Below are 21,806 nucleotides of genomic sequence, written 5' to 3' on the forward strand. Positions count from 1 at the left end.
GAATCATCGAAAGTTTAAGGCACAGAAAGAGGCCACTTGGCCCATCATATCTGTGCCGGCTGAAAAACGTTCCACCGACTCTAATCCCACCTTCCAGCATTTGGTCCGGAGCCTTGCAGATTACAGCACTTGAGGTGCAAATCCAGACTTCTTTTCACTGAGTTGAGGGTTTCTGCCTCAACTACCCTTTTAGGCAGAGAGTTCCAGACCCCCACCACTCTCTGGGTGAAACAACTTTTCCTCATCTCCCTTCTAATCCTTGTACCAATCACTTTAAATCTATGCCCCCTAGTCACTGACCTCTCTGTAAAGGTAAGTAAGTCCTTCACATCAACTTTATACAGGCCCCTCATAATTTTGTACAACTCAATTTCAGAAAGCTTTCAATAAGGTCCCACACAGGAAGTTAGTAAACAAAATTACGCAACATGGGATATGGGGTAATGGATTGCTATGGATTGAGAATTGGTTAACAGACAGACAGCAGAGAGTAGGAATAAATGGGTCATTCTCAGGATGGCAGGCTGTTACTAGCAGGGTACCGCAAGGATCAGTGCTTGGGCCACAGTAGTTTACAATCTATACGTGGGGACCAAATGTATTTGATGACACAAAACTAGGTGGGAATGTAAATTGTGAGGCAGATGCAAGGAGGCTTCAAGGGGATTTAGACAGGCTAAGAGAATGGACAAGAACATGGCAAATGGAATACGATGTGAAGAAATGTGAAGTGATCCATTTTGGTAAAAAAAAAGACAAAATATTTCTTAAATGGTGAGAGATTGGGAAGTGTTAATGTCCAAAGGGACCTGGGTGTCCTTGTTCACGAGTCACTAAAAGTTAGCATGCAGGTGCAGCAAACAATTAGGAAGACAAATAGCATGTTGGCCTTCAGCGCAAGGGGATTTGACTCAGGCATAAAGATGTATTGCTGCTATTGTATAAAGCCTTGGTGAGGCTGCACCTGGACTAATGTGTACAGTTTTGGTCTCCTTATCTAAAAAAGGATATACTTGCCATAGAGGGAGTGCAAAAGAGGTGCACCAGACTTCTCAGAGGGTGGTGAATCTGTGGAATTCTCTACCCCAGAGGGCTGTTGAAGCTCGATCAATAAGCATGTTCAAGACAGAAACCGATAAATTTCGGGATACTGACGACAGCAAGGGGTGTGGGCATAATGGGGAAAAATGGCATGGAGGTCGATGATAAGTCAGGATCTGTTTGAATGGTGGAGCAGGCCATCTGGGCCGAATGGCCTACTCCTATTTCCTATGTTCCTAAATGACTGGACATTCTGTTTTAGTGATGTTGGCCAGGGAACCTGGGGCAAACACACTTTTCTTCTTTGAATACCAGCTGTGGGATCTTTTACACACCTGAAGGGGCCTCAATTTCAAGTCTCATCCAAAAGATGACACCTCCAACAGTGTAGCACTCCATCAGTACTGGCACCCGAACGCCTGGTGGATTTTGTGCTTAAGTTACTGAAGTGGGGCTTGAACCACAACCTTCTGACTCAGACAAGTCTTCTGAACCACAGATGACACCCAAGTCTAAGCTTGTCAAGCTGTTCCTCACAGCTCACCCGTGAGCCCGACTGATGTCCAAGGCCTGGATGGCCCCTCGTATGTTCAATCCAGGTGTGGACTGACCAGGGCACCACACATTTGGCAATTTGAACTTACCAGCTTTGGCAGCATTACCCAGCATCCTACTTCTGGCCTGAATGATGACTGACATGCCAGCTTAGAGCCTCAGTTCTCTCTCTCACCCCACCCACTAAGTCCTATTGTGCCCACGTAGAGTGATATGCAGCACCTTGCATCTATTGGCACTGCACGTCTATCACTCATCACCCTCGGGTGTGAACTCTTTTGAACTCGCTGGAAGAAGCTGGCTGCTTCGTCTGAACCGGCAGTCAAAGCGAGCTGTAGCACAGAATTTAACTCCTTCACAAGAAGATAGTGATTCCAGAGATCATTTCTGAATAGCAGGAAGACCATGTCTGAGCTTCCTTACAACTATTCTCCCCTCTCTCCCTTTGACCAGTTACTGATCTACACCTCTCACCCTTGATACTTTCTGACTTTAGCTTGTAAAAAGGTCACACATGTGGCCTTTTGGAAATCAAGGTGCATCGTCATATGGCTTCCTTCCCTCCGCCCTCAATTTGGTTTGAAAGTAACTCAAAACACAGGAACAGGAGGAGGCCATTCATCCCCTTGAGCATGTTCTGTCATTCAATTAGAACATGGTTGAATTCTATTTTATTTCCATTTACCTGCCTTGATTTCCTAACTCTCAGTACCCTCACCAAACTAATATCTAGCAATCTCAGTTTTGAAATTTTCAACAGACCTCAAACCTCAACAGCACTCTGTGAGGTTCCTCAGGCAATTTCAGAACAATACGAGGAATTAGCTGGCGATATATAAAACTGTACTTAGCTGTTACAATAACCATTTTCGGGCTTACCAATTCCAAGCATATATTCTTTCAATATATTTTCAGACAGATGCTCTTTCCTTTTCTTCCTGATTATTACTATCAATGGTTTTCAACATTTACAGTCAGGCTAGGATCAAAGAATCTGAAGTACAGAAGGTGACCATTCAGCCCATCAAGCTTGTGCTGGCTCTTCGAAAGAGACATCTAATTTGTCCTACTGCCTTACCCTTTAAGAAAACCGCTGAAACTTGACCACAACTAATGGGTCTGCAGTTGCTGGGTGTGTACAATAGCAGTTTTGATGTCAAAGAAAGACTTGTATTAGATATCGCCTTTCACAACCACCAGACGTCTCAAAGCGTTTCACAGCCAATCAAGTACTTTTGAAGCGTCGTCGATAACTCTCCTAATCTTCTTCGAATCAGTGTAGCAGATCCTTAACATCTACCCAAGCAGCAGATGGGGTCTTGGTTTAATGTCTCATCCAAAAGACGGCACACTCCTTTAGTACTGCATTGGAACGTCAGGCTTCACTTTTGTCCTCAAGCCCTGGAGTGGGACCTGAAACCGGAACCTTGTGACTCAGAGGTGAGAGTGCTGCCCACCGAGCCACGGCTGACACTACGACAGGCGAAAGAAAGTGTGGATTGGAGCAGGGATTTCCACTGAGAATAGAACAGTGAGGAGCATAACAGTATATCCAGTAGGCACGCACACACGATCACGAGTGTGAGGGAGGGGTTAGAAAAGTCTTCACAAATACAACAGCGGGTCTTACCTTCATTGTCTTCAGATCCAGACTACTCCACTGGGTTGGGGTGGGGAGCGCATCTTCTCCCTGCTCTTCCATCTTCTCTTCAGTCTGAAAGGATAAATAACGTGTTACGTTATTCCAAGCAGCCAGCATTATCAACTGAGCTCCTTTTGCTATCCAGGTTCCACGGACAGACTATCAATGCATCAAGCAGTCACATAAAAGACCTCTATTTAACCCTGTACTGTGCCTCTAACCTACAAAGGAAATTGTTTGGACAGGCATGGTCTCCAAGATGCATGAGCATGTATTGTTTTCCCACATGAGGGAGGTCATTCGTAGGCAGTAAACCCCAAAGAGACAGCGAAGGAAAGGTTAACTAACATGAATTTCAGACTGAGACATCGGGCACAGCAGAACGAAACTCCATGTTTTTCCCCAGTCACAATGATCAGACTGCTTCCTGGACCCTCCCATCACCCTGACTCCCCTGTCTGTTACCTGCTTCATGGACCTGGCCCCTTCTCTCTTCCCTCATGCTTCAAACAATCCTGCTCAGCACCGCTTCTCAAATTTTCCTCTTCAAGGTCTGGGAATGCAACGTGTCATTTGAGGCATGTGACAGCAACATCAAACACTCCCAGGGCAGGTACAGCACAGGGTTAGGTACAGAGTAAAGCTCCCTCTACACTGTCACAATCTGTCAGCCCCAAACTCTTAAGAGCTCCGTCTGCAGCACCAGGTTATCCTTTTCCCCTTTCCTGCACTGGCTGCCTGGTGCCTCTGCAAAACGAGATCGCCAATTGCTCCTGAAGTGACTCAGGTGCCGATTCCTCCATTGCTTCTCTCACATCCAGACTGACTCCGAGCAGAACACACTGCCTGCTGTGGAAGCAGGAACATGGACCATAAGAAAGGACAACATTCCAGTTAAATGTTATTTAAACCCTCACGCCCACGCGAGTCAGACAAGGCCACGCTTTCAGCCAGCAGCTGTGAGACTGTAGGTGATAACTCCGTATGTTGAAAATATGAGGCCGCAAGGACCAAACGTCAGCAGGTTCTTGCAGTAAGGGGACTCATGTCTACAGGAATCCATAGGGCTGTACTGTGCAGTTCTATAACATGCATGCAGGGCTTCAGCTCCAAATAAAGCTCTTTCAGGGTTGGATTTAATGTGGAAAAGCTTGTAGCTTCTGACTGAGCCTGTGCTGGCCTGTACCAGGCGTCACTGGAGGATGATATTTTGTCAGTGTATAACACTGGGGTAAAGTACTGGTGGGGACAGGTCTGTCACTGATGATCTTTGGGGTACAGCACTGGCAGGCACAGGTCAGTGTATATCACAGGGGTACAGTACTGGTGGGTATATGTTTGTCACTGTATAACACTGGGGTACAGTACTGGTGGGTACAGGTCTGTCACTGAAGATCTTTGGGGTAGCGTACTGGTGGGTACAGGTCTGTCACTGAAGATCTTTGGGGTACAGTACTGACAGGCACAGGTCACTGTCTAACATTGGGGTACATCACTGGCGGGTACATTACTGTTGGGTACAGGTCTGTCACTGTATAACATTGGGGTACATCACTGGCGGGTACAGGTCTGTCACTGGATAACACTGGGGTACAGTACTGGTGGGTACAGGTCTGTCAATGTATAACATTGGGGTACATCACTGGCGGGTACATTACTGGTGGGTACAGGTCTGTCACTGGAGAACTTTGGGGTACAGTACTGGTGAGTACAGGTCTGTCACTGTATAACACTGGGGTACAGTAGTGGTGGGTACAGGACTGTCACTGGAGAACCTTGGGGTACAGTACTGGCGGGTACAGGTCTGTCAATATATAAGAATGGGATACAGTACTGGTGGGTACAGGTCTGTCACTGAATAACACTGGGGGACAGTACTGGTGGGTACAGGTCGGTCAATGTATAACATTGGGGTACTTCACTGGCGGGTACATTACTGGTGGGCACAGTCATTTACTGTATAACACTGGGGTACAGTACTGGTGTGTACAGGTCTGTCACTGGAGATCTTTGGGGTACAGTACTGGCGGCTACAGTACTGGTGGGGATAGGTCTGTCACTGTATAACACTGGGGTACAGTACTGGTGGGTACAGGTCTGTCACTGGAGAACTTTGGGGTACAGTACTGGCGGCTACAGTACTGGTGGGGACAGGTCTGTCACTGTATATCACTGGGGTACAGTACTGGTGGGTACAGGTCTGTCACTGTATATCACTGGGGTACAGTGCTGGTGGGTATATGTTCGTCACTGAAAAACACTGGGGTACAGTACTGGAGGGTACAGGTCTGTAACTGTCTAACACGGGGGTACAGTCCTGGTGGGTACATGTCTGTCAATGTATAACACTGGGGTACAGTACTGGTGGGTACAGGTCTGTCACTGCATAACACTGGGGTACAGTACTGGTGGGTACATGTTCGTCACTGGATAACACTGGGGTACAGTCCTGGTGGGTACAGGTCTGTCAATGTATAACACTGGGGTACAGTACAGGTGGGTACAGGTCTGTCAAGGTATAACACTGGGGTACAGTACTGGTGGGTACAGGTCTGTCAAGGTATAACACTGGGGTACAGTACTGGTGGGTACAGGTCTGTCAAGGTATAACACTGGGGTACAGTACTGGTGGGTACAGGTCTGTCAATGTATAACACTGGGGTACAGTACTGGTGGGTACAGGTCTGTCAATGTATAACACTGGGGTACAGTACTGGAGAGTACAGGTCTGTCACTATCTGACACTGGAGCACAGTACTGGCGGGTACAGGTCTGTCAATGTATAACACTGGGGTACAGTACTGGTGGGTACAGGTCTGTCAATGTATAACACTGGGGTACAGTACTGGAGAGTACAGGTCTGTCACTATCTGACACTGGAGTACAGTACTGGCGGGTACAGGTCTGTCAATGTATAACACTGGGGTACAGTACTGATGGGTACATGTTAGTCACTGTATAACACTGGGGTACAGTACTGGTGGGTACAGGTCGGTCACTGCATAACACTGGGGTACAGTACTGGTGGGTACATGTTCGTCACTGGATAACACTGGGGTACAGTACTGGTGGGTACAGGTCTGTCAATGTATAACACTGGGGTACAGTACTGGAGAGTACAGGTCTGTCACTATCTGACACTGGAGTACAGTACTGGCGGGTACAGGTCTGTCAATGTATAACACTGGGGTACAGTACTGGTGGGTACATGTTAGTCACTGTATAACACTGGGGTACAGTACTGGTGGGTACAGGTCTGTCACTGTCTAACACTGAAGCACAGCACTGGCGGGTACAGGTCAGTCAATGTATAACACTGGAGTACAGTACTGGTGGGTACAGGTCTGTCACTGTATAACACTGGGGTACAGTACTGGTGGGTCCAGGTCTGTCACTGTCTAACACTGGAGTACAGTACTGGTGGGTACAGGTCTGTCACTGTATAACACTGGAGTACAGTACTGGTGGGTACAGGTCTGTCACTGTATAACACTGGAGTACAGTACTGGTGGGTACAGGTCTGTCACTGTATAACACTGGGGTACAGTACTGGTGGGTCCAGGTCTGTCACTGTATAACACTGGGGTACAGTACTGGTGGGGACAGGTCTGTTACTGTATAACACTGCGGTACAGTACTGGTGGGTACAGGTCTGTTACTGGATAACAATGGGGTACAGTACAGGTGGGTACAGGTCTGGCACTGTATAACACTGCGGTACAGTACTGGTGGGTACAGGTCTGTCACTGGATAACAATGGGGTACAGTACTGGTGGGTACAGGTCTGTCACTGTATAACACTGCGGTACAGTACTGGTGGATACAGGTCTGTCACTGGATAACACTGGGGTACAGTACTGGTGGGTACATGTTTGTCATTGTATAACACTGGGGTACAGTACTGGTGGGTACAGGTCTGTTACTGTATAACACTGGGGTACAGTACTGGTGGGTACAGGTCTGTCAATGTATAACAATGGGGTACAGTACTGCTGGGTACAGGTCAGTCACTGTATAACACTGGGGTACAGTACTGGTGGGTACAGGTCTGTTACTGTAAAGCACTGGGGTACAGTACTGGTGAGTACAGGTCAGTCACTGTATAACAATGGGGTACAGTACTGATGAGTACAGGTCTGTTACTGTATAACACTGGGGTACAGTACTGGTGAGTACAGGTCAGTCACTGTATAACACTGGGGTACAGTACTGGTGGGTACAGGTCTGTCAATGTATAACAATGGGGTACAGTACTGGTGAGTACAGGTCTGTCAATGTATAACACTGGGGTACAGTACTGGTGGGTACAGGTCAGTCACTGTATAACACTGGGGTACAGTACTGGTGGGTACATGTTCGTCAATGTATAACAATGGGGTACAGTCCTGGTGGGTACAGGTCTGTCACTGAATAACACTAGGGTACAGTACTGGTGGGTACAGGTCTGTCACTGAATAACACTAGGGTACAGTACTGGTGGGTACAGGTCTGTCAATGTATAACACTGGGGTACAGTACTGGTGGGTACAGGTCTGTCAATGTATAACACTGGGGTACAGTACTGGTGGGTACAGGTCTGTCAATGTATAACACTGGGGTACAGTACTGGTGGGTACAGGTCTGTTACTGTATAACAGTGGGGTACAGTACTGGTGGGTACAGGTCAGTCACTGTATAACACTGGGGTACAGTACTGGTGGGTACAGGTCTGTCAATGTATAACAATGGGGTACAGTACTGGTGGGTACAGGTCTGTCACTGTCTAACACTGGAGTACAGTACTGGTGGGTACAGGTCTGTCAATGTATAACACTGGGGTACAGTACTGGTGGGTACAGGTCTGTCACTGTATAACACTGGGGTACAGTACTGGTGGGTACAGGTCTGTCACTGTATAACACTGGGGTACAGTACTGGTGGGTGCAGGTCTGTCAATGTATAACACTGGAGTACAGTACTGGTGGGTACAGGTCTGTTACTGTATAACACTGGGGTACAGTACTGGTGGGTACAGGTCTGTCACTGTCTAACAATGGGGTACAGTACTGGTGGGTACAGGTCTGTCAATGTATAACAATGGGGTATAGTACTGGTGGGTACATGTTTGTCACTGGAAAACACTGGGGTGCAGTACTGGCGGGTACAGGTCTGTCAATGTATAACAATGGGGTACAGTACTGGTGGGTACAGGTCTGTCACTGTGCAACACTGGGGTACAGTACTGGTGTGTACAGGTCTGTCAATGTATAACACTGGGGTACAGTACTGGTGGGTACAGGTCTGTCACTGTATAACACTGGGGTACAGTACTGGTGTGTACAGGTCTGTCACTGTACAACACTGGGGTACAGTACTGGTGGGTACAGAACCGGTGGGTACATGTTTGTCACTGTAGAACACTGGGGTACAGTACTGGTGGGTACAGGTCTGTCACTGTCTAACACTGAAGCACAGCACTGGCGGGTACAGGTCTGTTACTGTATAACACTGGGGTACAGTACTGCTGGGTACAGGTCTGTTACTGTATAACACTGGGGTACAGTACTAGTGGGTACAGGTCTGTTACTGTATAACACTGGGGTACAGTACTGGTGGGTACAGGTCTGTCAATGTATAACAATGGGGTACAGTCCTGGTGGGTACAGGTCTGTCACTGAATAACACTAGGGTACAGTACTGGTGGGTACAGGTCTGTCAATGTATAACACTGGGGTACAGTACTGGTGGGTACAGGTCTGTCAATGTATAACACTGGGGTACAGTACTGGTGGGTACAGGTCTGTTACTGTATAACAGTGGGGTACAGTACTGGTGGGTACAGGTCAGTCACTGTATAACACTGGGGTACAGTACTGGTGGGTACAGGTCTGTCAATGTATAACACTGGGGTACAGTACTGGTGGGTACAGGTCTGTCAATGTATAACACTGGGGTACAGTACTGGTGGGTACAGGTCTGTTACTGTATAACAGTGGGGTACAGTACTGGTGGGTACAAGTCAGTCACTGTATAACACTGGGGTACAGTACTGGTGGGTACAGGTCTGTTACTGTATAACAGTGGGGTACAGTACTGGTGGGTACAGGTCAGTCACTGTCTAACACTGGAGTACAGTACTGGTGGGTACAGGTCTGTCAATGTATAACACTGGGGTACAGTACTGGTGGGTACAGGTCTGTCAATGTATAACACTGGGGTACAGTACAGGTGGGTACATGTTGGTCAATGTATAACAATGGGGTACAGTCCTGGTGCGTACAGGTCTGTCACTGAATAACACTAGGGTACAGTACTGGTGGGTACAGGTCTGTCAATGTATAACACTGGAGTACAGTACTGGTGGGTACAGGTCTGTCACTGTCTAACACTGGAGTACAGTACTGGTGGGTACAGGTCTGTCAATGTATAACACTGGGGTACAGTACTGGTGGGTACAGGTCTGTCAATGTATAACACTGGGGTACAGTACTGGTGGGTACAGGTCTGTCACTGTCTAACAATGGGGTATAGTACTGGTGGGTACAGGTCTGTCAATGTACAACACTGGGGTATAGTACTGGTGGGTACAGGTCTGTCAATGTATAACACTGGGGTACAGTACTGGTGGGTACAGGTCTGTCAATGTATAACACTGGGGTACAGTACTGGTGGGTACAGGTCTGTTACTGTATAACAGTGGGGTACAGTACTGGTGGGTACAGGTCTGTCACTGTATAACACTGGGGTACAGTACTGGTGGGTACAGGTCTGTTACTGTATAACACTGGGGTACAGTACTGGTGGGTACAGGTCTGTTACTGTATAACAGTGGGGTACAGTACTGGTGGGTACAGGTCTGTTACTGTATAACACTGGGGTACAGTACTGGTGGGTACAGGTCTGTTACTGTATAACACTGGGGTATAGTACTGGTGGGTACAGGTCTGTCAATGTATAACACTGGGGTACAGTACTGGTGGGTACAGGTCTGTCAATGTATAACACTGGAGTACAGTACTGGTGGGTACAGGTCTGTCAATGTATAACACTGGGGTAGAGTACTGGTGGGTACAGGTCTGTCAATGTATAACAATGGGGTACAGTACTGGTGGGTACAGGTCTGTTACTGCATAACAGTGGGGTACAGTACTGGTGGGTACAGGTCTGTCACTGTATAACACTGGGGTACAGGACTGGTGGGTACAAGTCTGTCAATGTATAACACGGTGGTACAGTACTGTTGGGTACAGGTCTGTCACTGTCTAACACTGGGGTACAGTACTGGTGGGTACAGGTCTGTCAATGTATAACAATGGGGTACAGTACTGGCGGGTACAGGTCTGTCAATGCATAACAATGGGGTACAGTACTGGTGGGTACAGGTCTGTCACTGTCTAACAATGGGGTACAGTACTGGTGGGTACAGGTATGTCAATGTATTACAATGGGGTACAGTACTGGTGGGTACAGGTCTGTCAATGCATAACAATGGGGTACAGTACTGGTGGGTACAGGTCTGTCACTGTCTAACAATGGGGTACAAGTCTGTCACTGTATAACACTGGGGTACAGGACTGGTGGGTACAGGTCTGTCAATGTATAACAATGGGGTACAGTACTGGTGGGTACAGGTCTGTCACTGTCTAACAATGGGGTACAAGTCTGTCACTGTATAACACTGGGGTACAGTACTGGTGGGTACAGGTCTGTCAATGCATAACAATGGGGTACAGTACTGGTGGGTACAGGTCTGTCACTGTCTAACAATGGGGTACAAGTCTGTCACTGTCTAACACGGGGGTACAGTACTGGTGGGTACAAGTCTGTCACTGTATAACACTGGGGTACAGGACTGGTGGGTACAGGTCTGTCACTGTCTAACAATGGGGTACAAGTCTGTCACTGTCTAACACGGGGGTACAGTACTGGTGGGTACAGGTCTGTCACTGTATAACACTGGGGTACAGGACTGGTGGGTACAAGTCTGTCAATGTATAACACGGTGGTACAGTACTGGTGGGTACAGGTCTGTCACTGTCTAACACTGGGGTACAGTACTGGTGGGTACAGGTCTGTCAATGTATAACAATGGGGTACAGTACTGGTGGATGCAGGTCTGTCAATGTATAACAATGGGGTACAGGACTGGTGGGTACAGGTCTGTCACTGTATAACACTGGGGTACAGTACTGGTGGATACAGGTCTGTCAATGTATAACACTGGGTACAGTACTGGTGGGTACAGGTCTGTCAATGTATAACAATGGGGTACAGTACTGGTGGGTACAGGTCTGTCACTGTCTAACACTGGGGTACAGTACTGGTGGGTACATGTTCGTCAATGTATAACAATGGGGTACAGTCCTGGTGGGTACAGGTCTGTCAATGTATAACACTGGGGTACAGTACTGGTGGGTACAGGTCTGTCAATGTATAACACTGGGGTACAGTACTGGTGGGTACATGTTCGTCAATGTATAACAATGGGGTACAGTCCTGGTGGGTACAGGTCTGTCAATGTATAACACTGGGGTACAGTACTGGTGGGTACAGGTCTGTCAATGTATAACACTGGAGTACAGTACTGGTGGGTACAGGTCTGTCACTGAATAACACTAGGGTACAGTACTGGTGGGTACAGGTCTGTCACTGAATAACACTAGGGTACAGTACTGGTGGGTACAGGTCTGTCACTGAATAACACTAGGGTACAGTACTGGTGGGTACAGGTCTGTCAATGTATAACACTGGGGTACAGTACTGGTGGGTACAGGTCTGTCACTGTATAACACTGGGGTACAGTACTGGTGGGTACAGGTCTGTCAATGTATAACACTGGGGTACAGTACTGGTGGGTACAGGTCTGTTACTGTATAACAGTGGGGTACAGTACTGGTGGGTACAGGTCTGTTACTGCATAACAGTGGGGTACAGTACTGGTGGGTACAGGTCTGTCACTGTCTAACAATGGGGTACAGTACTGGTGGGTACATGTTCGTCAATGTATAACAATGGGGTACAGTACTGGTGGGTACAGGTCTGTCACTGAATAACACTAGGGTACAGTACTGGTGGGTACAGGTCTGTCAATGTATAACACGGGGGTACAGTACTGGTGGGTACAGGTCTGTCACTGAATAACACTAGGGTACAGTACTGGTGGGTACAGGTCTGTCAATGTATAACACTGGGGTACAGTACTGGTGGGTACAGGTCTGTCAATGTATAACACTGGGGTACAGTACTGGTGGGGACAGGTCTGTTACTGTATAACAGTGGGGTACAGTACTGGTGGGTACAGGTCTGTTACTGCATAACAGTGGGGTACAGTACTGGTGGGTACAGGTCTGTCACTGTCGAACAATGGGGTACAGTACTGGTGGGTACAGGTCTGTCAATGTATTACAATGGGGTACAAGTCTGTCACTGTATAACACTGGGGTACAGGACTGGTGGTACAAGTCTGTCAATGTATAACAATGGGGTACAGGACTGGTGGGTACAGGTCTGTCAATGTAGAACAATGGGGTACAGTACTGGTGGGTACAGGTCTGTCACTGTCTAACACTGGAGTACAGTACTGGTGGGTACAGGTCTGTCACTGTATAACACTGGGGTACAGTACTGGTGGGTACTGGTCTGTCACTGTATAACACTGGGGTACAGTACTGGTGGGTACAGGTCTGTCAATGTATAACAATGGGGTACAAGTCTGTCACTGTATAACAATGGGGTACAGTACTGGTGGGTACAGGTCTGTCAATGTATAACACTGGGGTACAGTACTGGTGGGGACAGGTCTGTCACTGTATAACACTGGGGTACAGTACTGGTGGGTACAGGTCTGTCACTGTATAACACTGGGGTACAGTACTGGTGGGTACAGGTCTGTCAATGTATAACACTGGAGTACAGTACTGGTGGGTACAGGTCTGTCACTGTATAACACTGGGGTACAGTACTGGTGGGTACTGGTCTGTCACTGTATAACACTGGGGTACAGTACTGGTGGGTACAGGTCTGTCACTGTATAACACTGGGGTACAGTACTGGTGGGTACAGGTCTGTCAATGTATAACAATGGGGTACAAGTCTGTCACTGTATAACACTGGGGTACAGGACTGGTGGTACAAGTCTGTCAATGTATAACACTGGGGTACAGTACTGGTGGGTACAGGTCTGTCACTGTATAACACTGGGGTACAGTACTGGTGGGTACAGGTCTGTCACTGTATAACACTGGGGTACAGTACTGGTGGGTACAGGTCTGTCACTGTATAACACTGGGGTACAGTACTGGTGGGTACAGGTCTGTCAATGTATAACAATGGGATACAAGTCTGTCACTGTATAACACTGGGGTACAGTACTGGTGGGTACAGGTCTGTCACTGTATAACACTGGGGTACAGTACTGGTGGGTACAGGTCTGTCAATGTATAACAATGGGGTACAAGTCTGTCACTGTCTAACACTGGAGTACAGTACTGGTGGGTACAGGTCTGTCACTGTATAACACTGGGGTACAGTACTGGTGGGTACAGGTCTGTCAATGTATAACAATGGGGTACAGTACTGGTGGGTACAGGTCTGTCACTGTATAACACTGGGGTACAGTACTGGTGGGTACAGGTCTGTCACTGTATAACACTGGGGTACAGGACTGGTGGGTACAAGTCTGTCAATGTATAACAATGGGGTACAGTACTGGTGGGTACAGGTCTGTCAATGTATTACAATGGGGTACAGTACTGGTGGGTACAGGTCTGTCAATGTATAACACTGGGGTACAAGTCTGTCACTGTATAACAATGGGGTACAGTACTGGTGGGTACAGGTCTGTTACTGCATAACAGTGGGGTACAGTACTGGTGGGTACAGGTCTGTCACTGTCGAACAATGGGGTACAGTACTGGTGGGTACAGGTCTGTCAATGTATTACAATGGGGTACAAGTCTGTCACTGTATAACACTGGGGTACAGGACTGGTGGTACAAGTCTGTCAATGTATAACAATGGGGTACAGGACTGGTGGGTACAGGTCTGTCAATGTAGAACAATGGGGTACAGTACTGGTGGGTACAGGTCTGTCACTGTCTAACACTGGAGTACAGTACTGGTGGGTACAGGTCTGTCACTGTATAACACTGGGGTACAGTACTGGTGGGTACTGGTCTGTCACTGTATAACACTGGGGTACAGTACTGGTGGGTACAGGTCTGTCACTGTATAACACTGGGGTACAGTACTGGTGGGTACAGGTCTGTCAATGTATAACAATGGGGTACAAGTCTGTCACTGTATAACACTGGGGTACAGGACTGGTGGTACAAGTCTGTCAATGTATAACACTGGGGTACAGTACTGGTGGGTACAGGTCTGTCACTGTATAACACTGGGGTACAGTACTGGTGGGTACAGGTCTGTCACTGTATAACACTGGGGTACAGTACTGGTGGGTACAGGTCTGTCACTGTATAACACTGGGGTACAGTACTGGTGGGTACAGGTCTGTCAATGTATAACAATGGGATACAAGTCTGTCACTGCATAACACTGGGGTACAGTACTGGTGGGTACAGGTCTGTCACTGTATAACACTGGGGTACAGTACTGGTGGGTACAGGTCTGTCAATGTATAACAATGGGGTACAAGTCTGTCACTGTCTAACACTGGAGTACAGTACTGGTGGGTACAGGTCTGTCACTGTATAACACTGGGGTACAGTACTGGTGGGTACAGGTCTGTCACTGTATAACACTGGGGTACAGTACTGGTGGGTACAGGTCTGTCAATGTATAACAATGGGGTACAAGTCTGTCACTGTATAACACTGGGGTACAGGACTGGTGGTACAAGTCTGTCAATGTATAACAATGGGGTACAGTACTGGTGGGTACAGGTCTGTCACTGTATAACACTGGGGTACAGTACTGGTGGGTACAGGTCTGTCAATGTATAACAATGGGGTACAGTACTGGTGGGTACAGGTCTGTCACTGTATAACACTGGGGTACAGTACTGGTGGGTACAGGTCTGTCACTGTATAACACTGGGGTACAGGACTGGTGGGTACAAGTCTGTCAATGTATAACAATGGGGTACAGTACTGGTGGGTACAGGTCTGTCAATGTATTACAATGGGGTACAGTACTGGTGGGTACAGGTCTGTCAATGTATAACACTGGGGTACAAGTCTGTCACTGTATAACACTGGGGTACAGGACTGGTGGGTACAGGTCTGTCACTGTATAACAATGGGGTACAGTACTGGTGAGTACAGGTCAGTCACTGTCTAACACGGGGGTACAGTACTGGTGGGTACAAGTCTGTCAATGTATAACAATGGGGTACAGTACTGGTGGGTACAGGTCTGTCAATGTATTACAATGGGGTACAGTACTGGTGGGTACAGGTCTGTCAATGTATAACACTGGGGTACAAGTCTGTCACTGTATAACACTGGGGTACAGGACTGGTGGGTACAGGTCTGTCACTGTATAACAATGGGGTACAGTACTGGTGAGTACAGGTCAGTCACTGTCTAACACGGGGGTACAGTACTGGTGGGTACAGGTCTGTCAATGTATTACAATGGGGTACAGTACTGGTGGGTACAGGTCTGTCACTGTATAACAATGGGGTACAGTACTGGTGGGTACAGGTCTGTCACTGTCTAACAATGGGGTACAAGTCTGTCACTGTATAACACTGGGGTACAGGACTGGTGGTACAAGTCTGTCAATGTATAACAATGGGGTACAGGACTGGTGGGTACAGGTCTGTCACTGTATAACACTGGGGTACAGTACTGGTGGGTACAGGTCTGTCACTGTATAACACTGGGGTACAGGACTGGTGGGTACAGGTCTGTCACTGTATAACAATGGGGTACAGTACTGGTGGGTACAGGTCTGTCACTGTATAACAATGGGGTACAGTACTGGTGGATACAGGTCTGTCTCTGAATAACACTGGGGTACAGTACTGGTGGGGACAGGTCTGTCACTGTATAACACTGGGGTACAGTACTGGTGGGTACAGGTCTGTCATTGTCTAACACTGGGGTACAGTACTGGTGGGTACAGGTCTGTCAATGTATAACAATGGGGTACAGTACTGGTGAGTACAGGTCTGTCAATGTATAACAATGGGGTACAGTACTGGTGGGTACAGGTCTGTCTCTGAATAACACTGGGGTACAGTACTGGTGGGGACAGGTCTGTCACTGTATAACACTGGGGTACAGTACTGGTGGGTACAGGTCTGTCACTGTATAACACTGGGGTACAGTACTGGTGGGTACAGGTCTGTCACTGTATAACACTGGGGTACAGTACTGGTGGGTACAGGTCTGTCACTGTATAACACTGGGGTACAGTACTGGTGAGTACAGGTCTGTCACTGTATAACACTGGGGTACAGTACTGGTGGGTACAGGTCTGTCACTGTCTAACACTGGGGTACAGTACTGGTGGGTACAGGTCTGTCAATGTATAACAATGGGGTACAGTACTGGTGAGTACAGGTCTGTCAATGTATAACAATGGGGTACAGTACTGGTGGGTACAGGTCTGTCTCTGAATAACACTGGGGTACAGTACTGGTGGGGACAGGTCTGTCACTGTATAACACTGGGGTACAGTACTGGTGGGTACAGGTCTGTCACTGTATAACACTGGGGTACAGTACTGGTGGGTACAGGTCTGTCACTGTATAACACTGGGGTACAGTACTGGTGGGTACAGGTCTGTCACTGTATAACACTGGGGTACAGTACTGGTGAGTACAGGTCTGTCACTGTATAACACTGGGGTACAGTACTGGTGGGTACAGGTCTGTCAATGTATAACAATGGGGTACAGTACTGGTGGGTACAGGTCTGTCTCTGAATAACACTGGGGTACAGTACTGGTGGGGACAGGTCTGTCACTGTATAACACTGGGGTACAGTACTGGTGGGTACAGGTCTGTCACTGTATAACACTGGGGTACAGTACTGGTGGGTACAGGTCTGTCAATGTATAACAATGGGGTACAGTACTGGTGGGTACAGGTCTGTCACTGTCCAACACGGTGGTACAGTACTGGTGGGTACAGGTCTGTCACTGTATAACACTGGGGTACAGTACTGGTGGGTACAGGTCTGTCAATGTATAACAATGGGGTACAGTACTGGTGGGTACAGGTCTGTCAATGTATAACAATGGGGTACAGTACTGGTGGGTACAGGTCTGTCACTGTATAACACTGGGGTACAGTACTGGTGGGTACAGGTCTGTCACTGTATAACACTGGGGTACAGTACTGGTGGGTACAGGTCTGTCACTGTATAACACTGGGGTACAGTACTGGTGGGTACAGGTCTGTCAATGTATAACAATGGGGTACAGTACTGGTGGGTACAGGTCTGTCAATGTATAACAATGGGGTACAGTACTGGTGGGTACAGGTCTGTCACTGTCTTACACGGGGGTTCAGGACTGGTGGGTACAGGTCTGTCAATGTAAAACAATGGAGTACAGTACTGGTGGGTACAGGTCTGTCAATGTATAACAATGGGGTACAGTACTGGTGGGTACAGGTCTGTCAATGTATAACAATGGGGTCCAGTACTGGTGGGGACAGGTCTGTCACTGTCCAACACGGGGGTACAGTACTGGTAGGTACAGGTCTGTCAATGTATAACAATGGGGTACAGTACTGGTGGGTACAGGTCTGTCACTGTCTAACACGGGGGTACAGTACTGGTGGGTACAGGTCTGTCACTGTCCAACACGGTGGTACAGTACTGGTGGGTACAGGTCTGTCACTGTCCAACACGGTGGTACAGTACTGGTGGGTACAGGTCTGTCACTGTATAACACTGGGGTACAGTACTGGTGGGTACAGGTCTGTCACTGTCTAACACGGGGGTACAGTACTGGTGGGTACAGGTCTGTCAATGTATAACAATGGGGTACAGTACTGGTGAGTACAGGTCTGTCACTGTCCAACACGGTGGTACAGTACTGGTGGGTACAGGTCTGTCACTGTCTAACACGGGGGTACAGTACTGGTGGGTACAGGTCTGTCACTGTCTAACACGGGGGTACAGTACTGGTGGGTACAGGTCTGTCAATGTATAACACTGGGTACAGTACTGGTGGGTACAGGTCTGTCAATGTCTAACAATGGGGTACAGTACTGGTGGGTACAGGTCTGTCAATGTATAACAATGGGGTACAGTACTGGTGGGTACAGGTCTGTCACTGTATAACAATGGGGTACAGTACTGGTGGGTACAGGTCTGTCAATGTATAACAATGGGGTACAGTACTGGTGGGTACAGGTCTGTCAATGTATAACACTGGGGTACAGGACTGGTGGGTGCAGGTCTGTCACTGTCTAACACGGGGGTACAGTACTGGTGGGTACAGGTCTGTCACTGTCTAACACGGGGGTACAGGACTGGTGGGTGCAGGTCTGTCACTGTCTAACACGGGGGTACAGTACTGGTGGGTACAGGTCAGTCAATGTCTAACAATGGGGTACAGTACTGGTGGGTACAGGTCTGTCAATGTATAACAATGGGGTACAGTACTGGTGGGTACAGGTCTGTCAATGTATAACACTGGGGTACAGGACTGGTGGGTGCAGGTCTGTCACTGTCTAACACGGGGGTACAGTACTGGTGGGTACAGGTCTGTCACTGTATAACACTGGGGTACAGTACTGGCGGGTACAGGTCTGTCACTGTATAACACTGGGGTACAGTACTGGTGGGTACAGGTCTGTCACTGTATAACACTGGGGTACAGTACTGGTGGGTACAGGTCTGTCAATGTCTAACAATGGGGTACAGTACTGGTGGGTACAGGTCTGTCACTGTATAACACTGGGGTACAGGACTGGTGGGTGCAGGTCTGTCACTGTCTAACACGGGGGTACAGTACTGGTGGGTACAGGTCTGTCACTGTCTAACACGGGGGTACAGTACTGGTGGGTACAGGTCTGTCACTGTATAACACTGGGGAACAGTACTGGTGGGTACAGGTCTGTCAATGTCTAACAATGGGGTACAGTACTGGTGGGTACAGGTCTGTCACTGTCTAACACGGGGGTACAGTACTGGTGGGTACAGGTCTGTCACTGTATAACACTGGGGAACAGTACTGGTGGGTACAGGTCTGTCAATGTCTAACAATGGGGTACAGTACTGGTGGGTACAGGTCTGTCACTGTATAACACTGGGGAACAGTACTGGTGGGTACAGGTCTGTCAATGTATAACAATGGGGTACAGTACTGGTGGGTACAGGTCTGTCAATGTCTAACAATGGGGTACAGTACTGGTGGGTACAGGTCTGTCACTGTCTAACAATGGGGTACAGTACTGGTGGGTACAGGTCTGTCAATGTCTAACAATGGGGTACAGTACTGGTGGGTACAGGTCTGTCACTATCTGACACTGGGGTACAGTACTGGTGGGTACAGGTCTGTCACTGTCTAACACGGGTGTACAGTACTGGTGGGTACAGGTCTGTCACTGTCTAACACGGGGGTACAGTACTGGTGGGTACAGGTCTGTCAATGGATAACAATGGGGTACAGTACTGGTGGGTACAGGTCTGTCACTGTATAACACTGGGGTACAGTACTGGTGGGTACAGGTCTGTCAATGTATAACAATGGGGTACAGTACTGGTGGGTACAGGTCTGTCACTGTATAACAATGGGGTACAGTAGTGGTGGGTACAGGTCTGTCACTGTCTAACACGGGGGTACAGTACTGGTGGGTACAGGTCTGTCACTGTCTAACAATGGGGTACAGTCCTGGTGGGTACAGGTCTGTCAATGTATAACACTGGGGTACAGTACTGGTGGGTACAGGTCTGTCAATGTCTAACAATGGGGTACAGTCCTGGTGGGTACAGGTCTGTCAATGTATAACAATGGGGTACAGTACTGGTGGGTACAGGTCTGTCACTGTCTAACAATAGGGTACAGTACTGGTGGGTACAGGTCTGTCAATGTATAACAATGGGGTACAGTAGTGGTGGGTACAGGTCTGTCAATGTATAACAATGGGGTACAGTAGTGGTGGGTACAGGTCTGTCAATGTCTAACAATGGGGTACAGTACTGGTGGGTACAGGTCTGTCACTGGTACCAATCTTCTATCAAGAAGTGCTGTGTCAGTCCTCAAGTGGCCAAAATTCGGGAGGAGAACTTCCAAAATGGTCCGAACATTTCCTTATCTCGACCAGTGAGGATCTTGCCCTGTGTTAGAAACACGGATAAATGCAACTCCTTAACCCTGGAATGCCTGCTGATGGCATCCTTCAACACTGGGGAATTCTGTCAGGAGGTCCCATCCAAAGATGATGAAGAAGCCCAAATCCAAAATATCTATGTCCACTCCTTTCCTAACTGCTCCTAACCAACAGGCTTAGTTGCATCAGAAACTCACTAGCTTCTCCACCATTAAAGTGCTCTGCCCTGAGAAGAGCCCCACCCGGGAACAGCACTCTCTGAGATATACTGAGGAACAGTCTTTATAGTGTTAGTTCGTCGAATAGCAGATGGGAATCACACCAGAAGTATCAGACTGAATACCCGAAGCACGAATGGGCCACACACAAAGGGAGTTGTACCTCCCTTACATTGGCAGGATGCTGAACACACAGGGAGTTGAAGTGAGAAAGCCTGTCAGGGGAATGAACAGCACATTGTCCGGCAAACTACATCATAAACAGTGTTTCAGAAGGTGTGGAGGGATGTCACAGAGATAGGTAGGTAGCTGTGTGTGTGGCACAGGTGTATTCGTCTGTGTGTGTCTGTGCACGCACGTGTGCCAACACATTTCCTTAAACAGAGTCTTTGGGAGCTAATGAATTTGTTCCTATTTTCAGTGTCAGGCCAGGAATGCATGTTTTTCTGTTTGGAGCAAATGGAGGGCAATCCAGCCTCTACAGTCACAGGGGCCAATAAATTCAGACTGCTAAGTAGAAGGAATGTACCAAGAAAGAGCCACCCCACTGCATGTCTACAACACACAGCACAGGTACTCCATGTACCCAACAGGCTGCGGAAAATGACAGGCTGAGCAACAACACACCACCCTGTGGGAAATCTCAGGTACTGACCCTCGTCCCACCTCTCTGAGGGGAAGCACAGACTGACCCTCGTCCTTTCAGTTTAGTTTAGTTTTAGTTTAGAGATACAGCACTGTAACAGGCCCTTCGGCCCACCGAGTCTGTGCCGACCAACAACCACCCATTTATACTAATCCTACACTAATTCCATATTCCTACCACATCCCCACCTGTCCCTATATTTCCCTACCACCTACCTATACTAGGGGCAATTTATAATGGCCAATTAACCCATCAACCTGCAAGTCTTTGGCATGTGGGAGGAAACCGGAGCACCCGGAGGAAACCCACGCAGACACAGGGAGAACTTGCAAACTCCACACAGGCAGTACCCAGAATTGAACCCGGGTCCCTGGAGCTGTGAGGCTGCGGTGCTAACCACTGCGCCACTGTGCCGCCCTAAGGCGGCAGATGAACTTAGAGCTTGGATTAGTACTTGGAAATATGTGGAAA

The 21,806-nt window shown here is 48.2% G+C and overlaps 1 protein-coding gene across 2 annotated transcripts in view; it reads right to left on the reverse strand.

Annotated features, from left to right (window-relative positions):
• The window catches only part of LOC137357140 (cell division cycle and apoptosis regulator protein 1-like), a 135,058-nt gene that overhangs the window by 31,748 nt on the left and 81,504 nt on the right, over positions 1-21,806 (reverse strand). For both annotated transcript variants that reach the window (XM_068023216.1, XM_068023215.1), the window contains one exon: positions 3,227-3,310. In XM_068023216.1, the coding sequence (XP_067879317.1) occupies positions 3,227-3,310 (84 nt within the window). The remainder of the gene's footprint in view (positions 1-3,226; positions 3,311-21,806) is intronic.

This window comes from Heterodontus francisci, chromosome 47 (genome assembly GCF_036365525.1).
Source record: "Heterodontus francisci isolate sHetFra1 chromosome 47, sHetFra1.hap1, whole genome shotgun sequence".
Lineage (NCBI taxonomy): Eukaryota > Metazoa > Chordata > Chondrichthyes > Heterodontiformes > Heterodontidae > Heterodontus > Heterodontus francisci.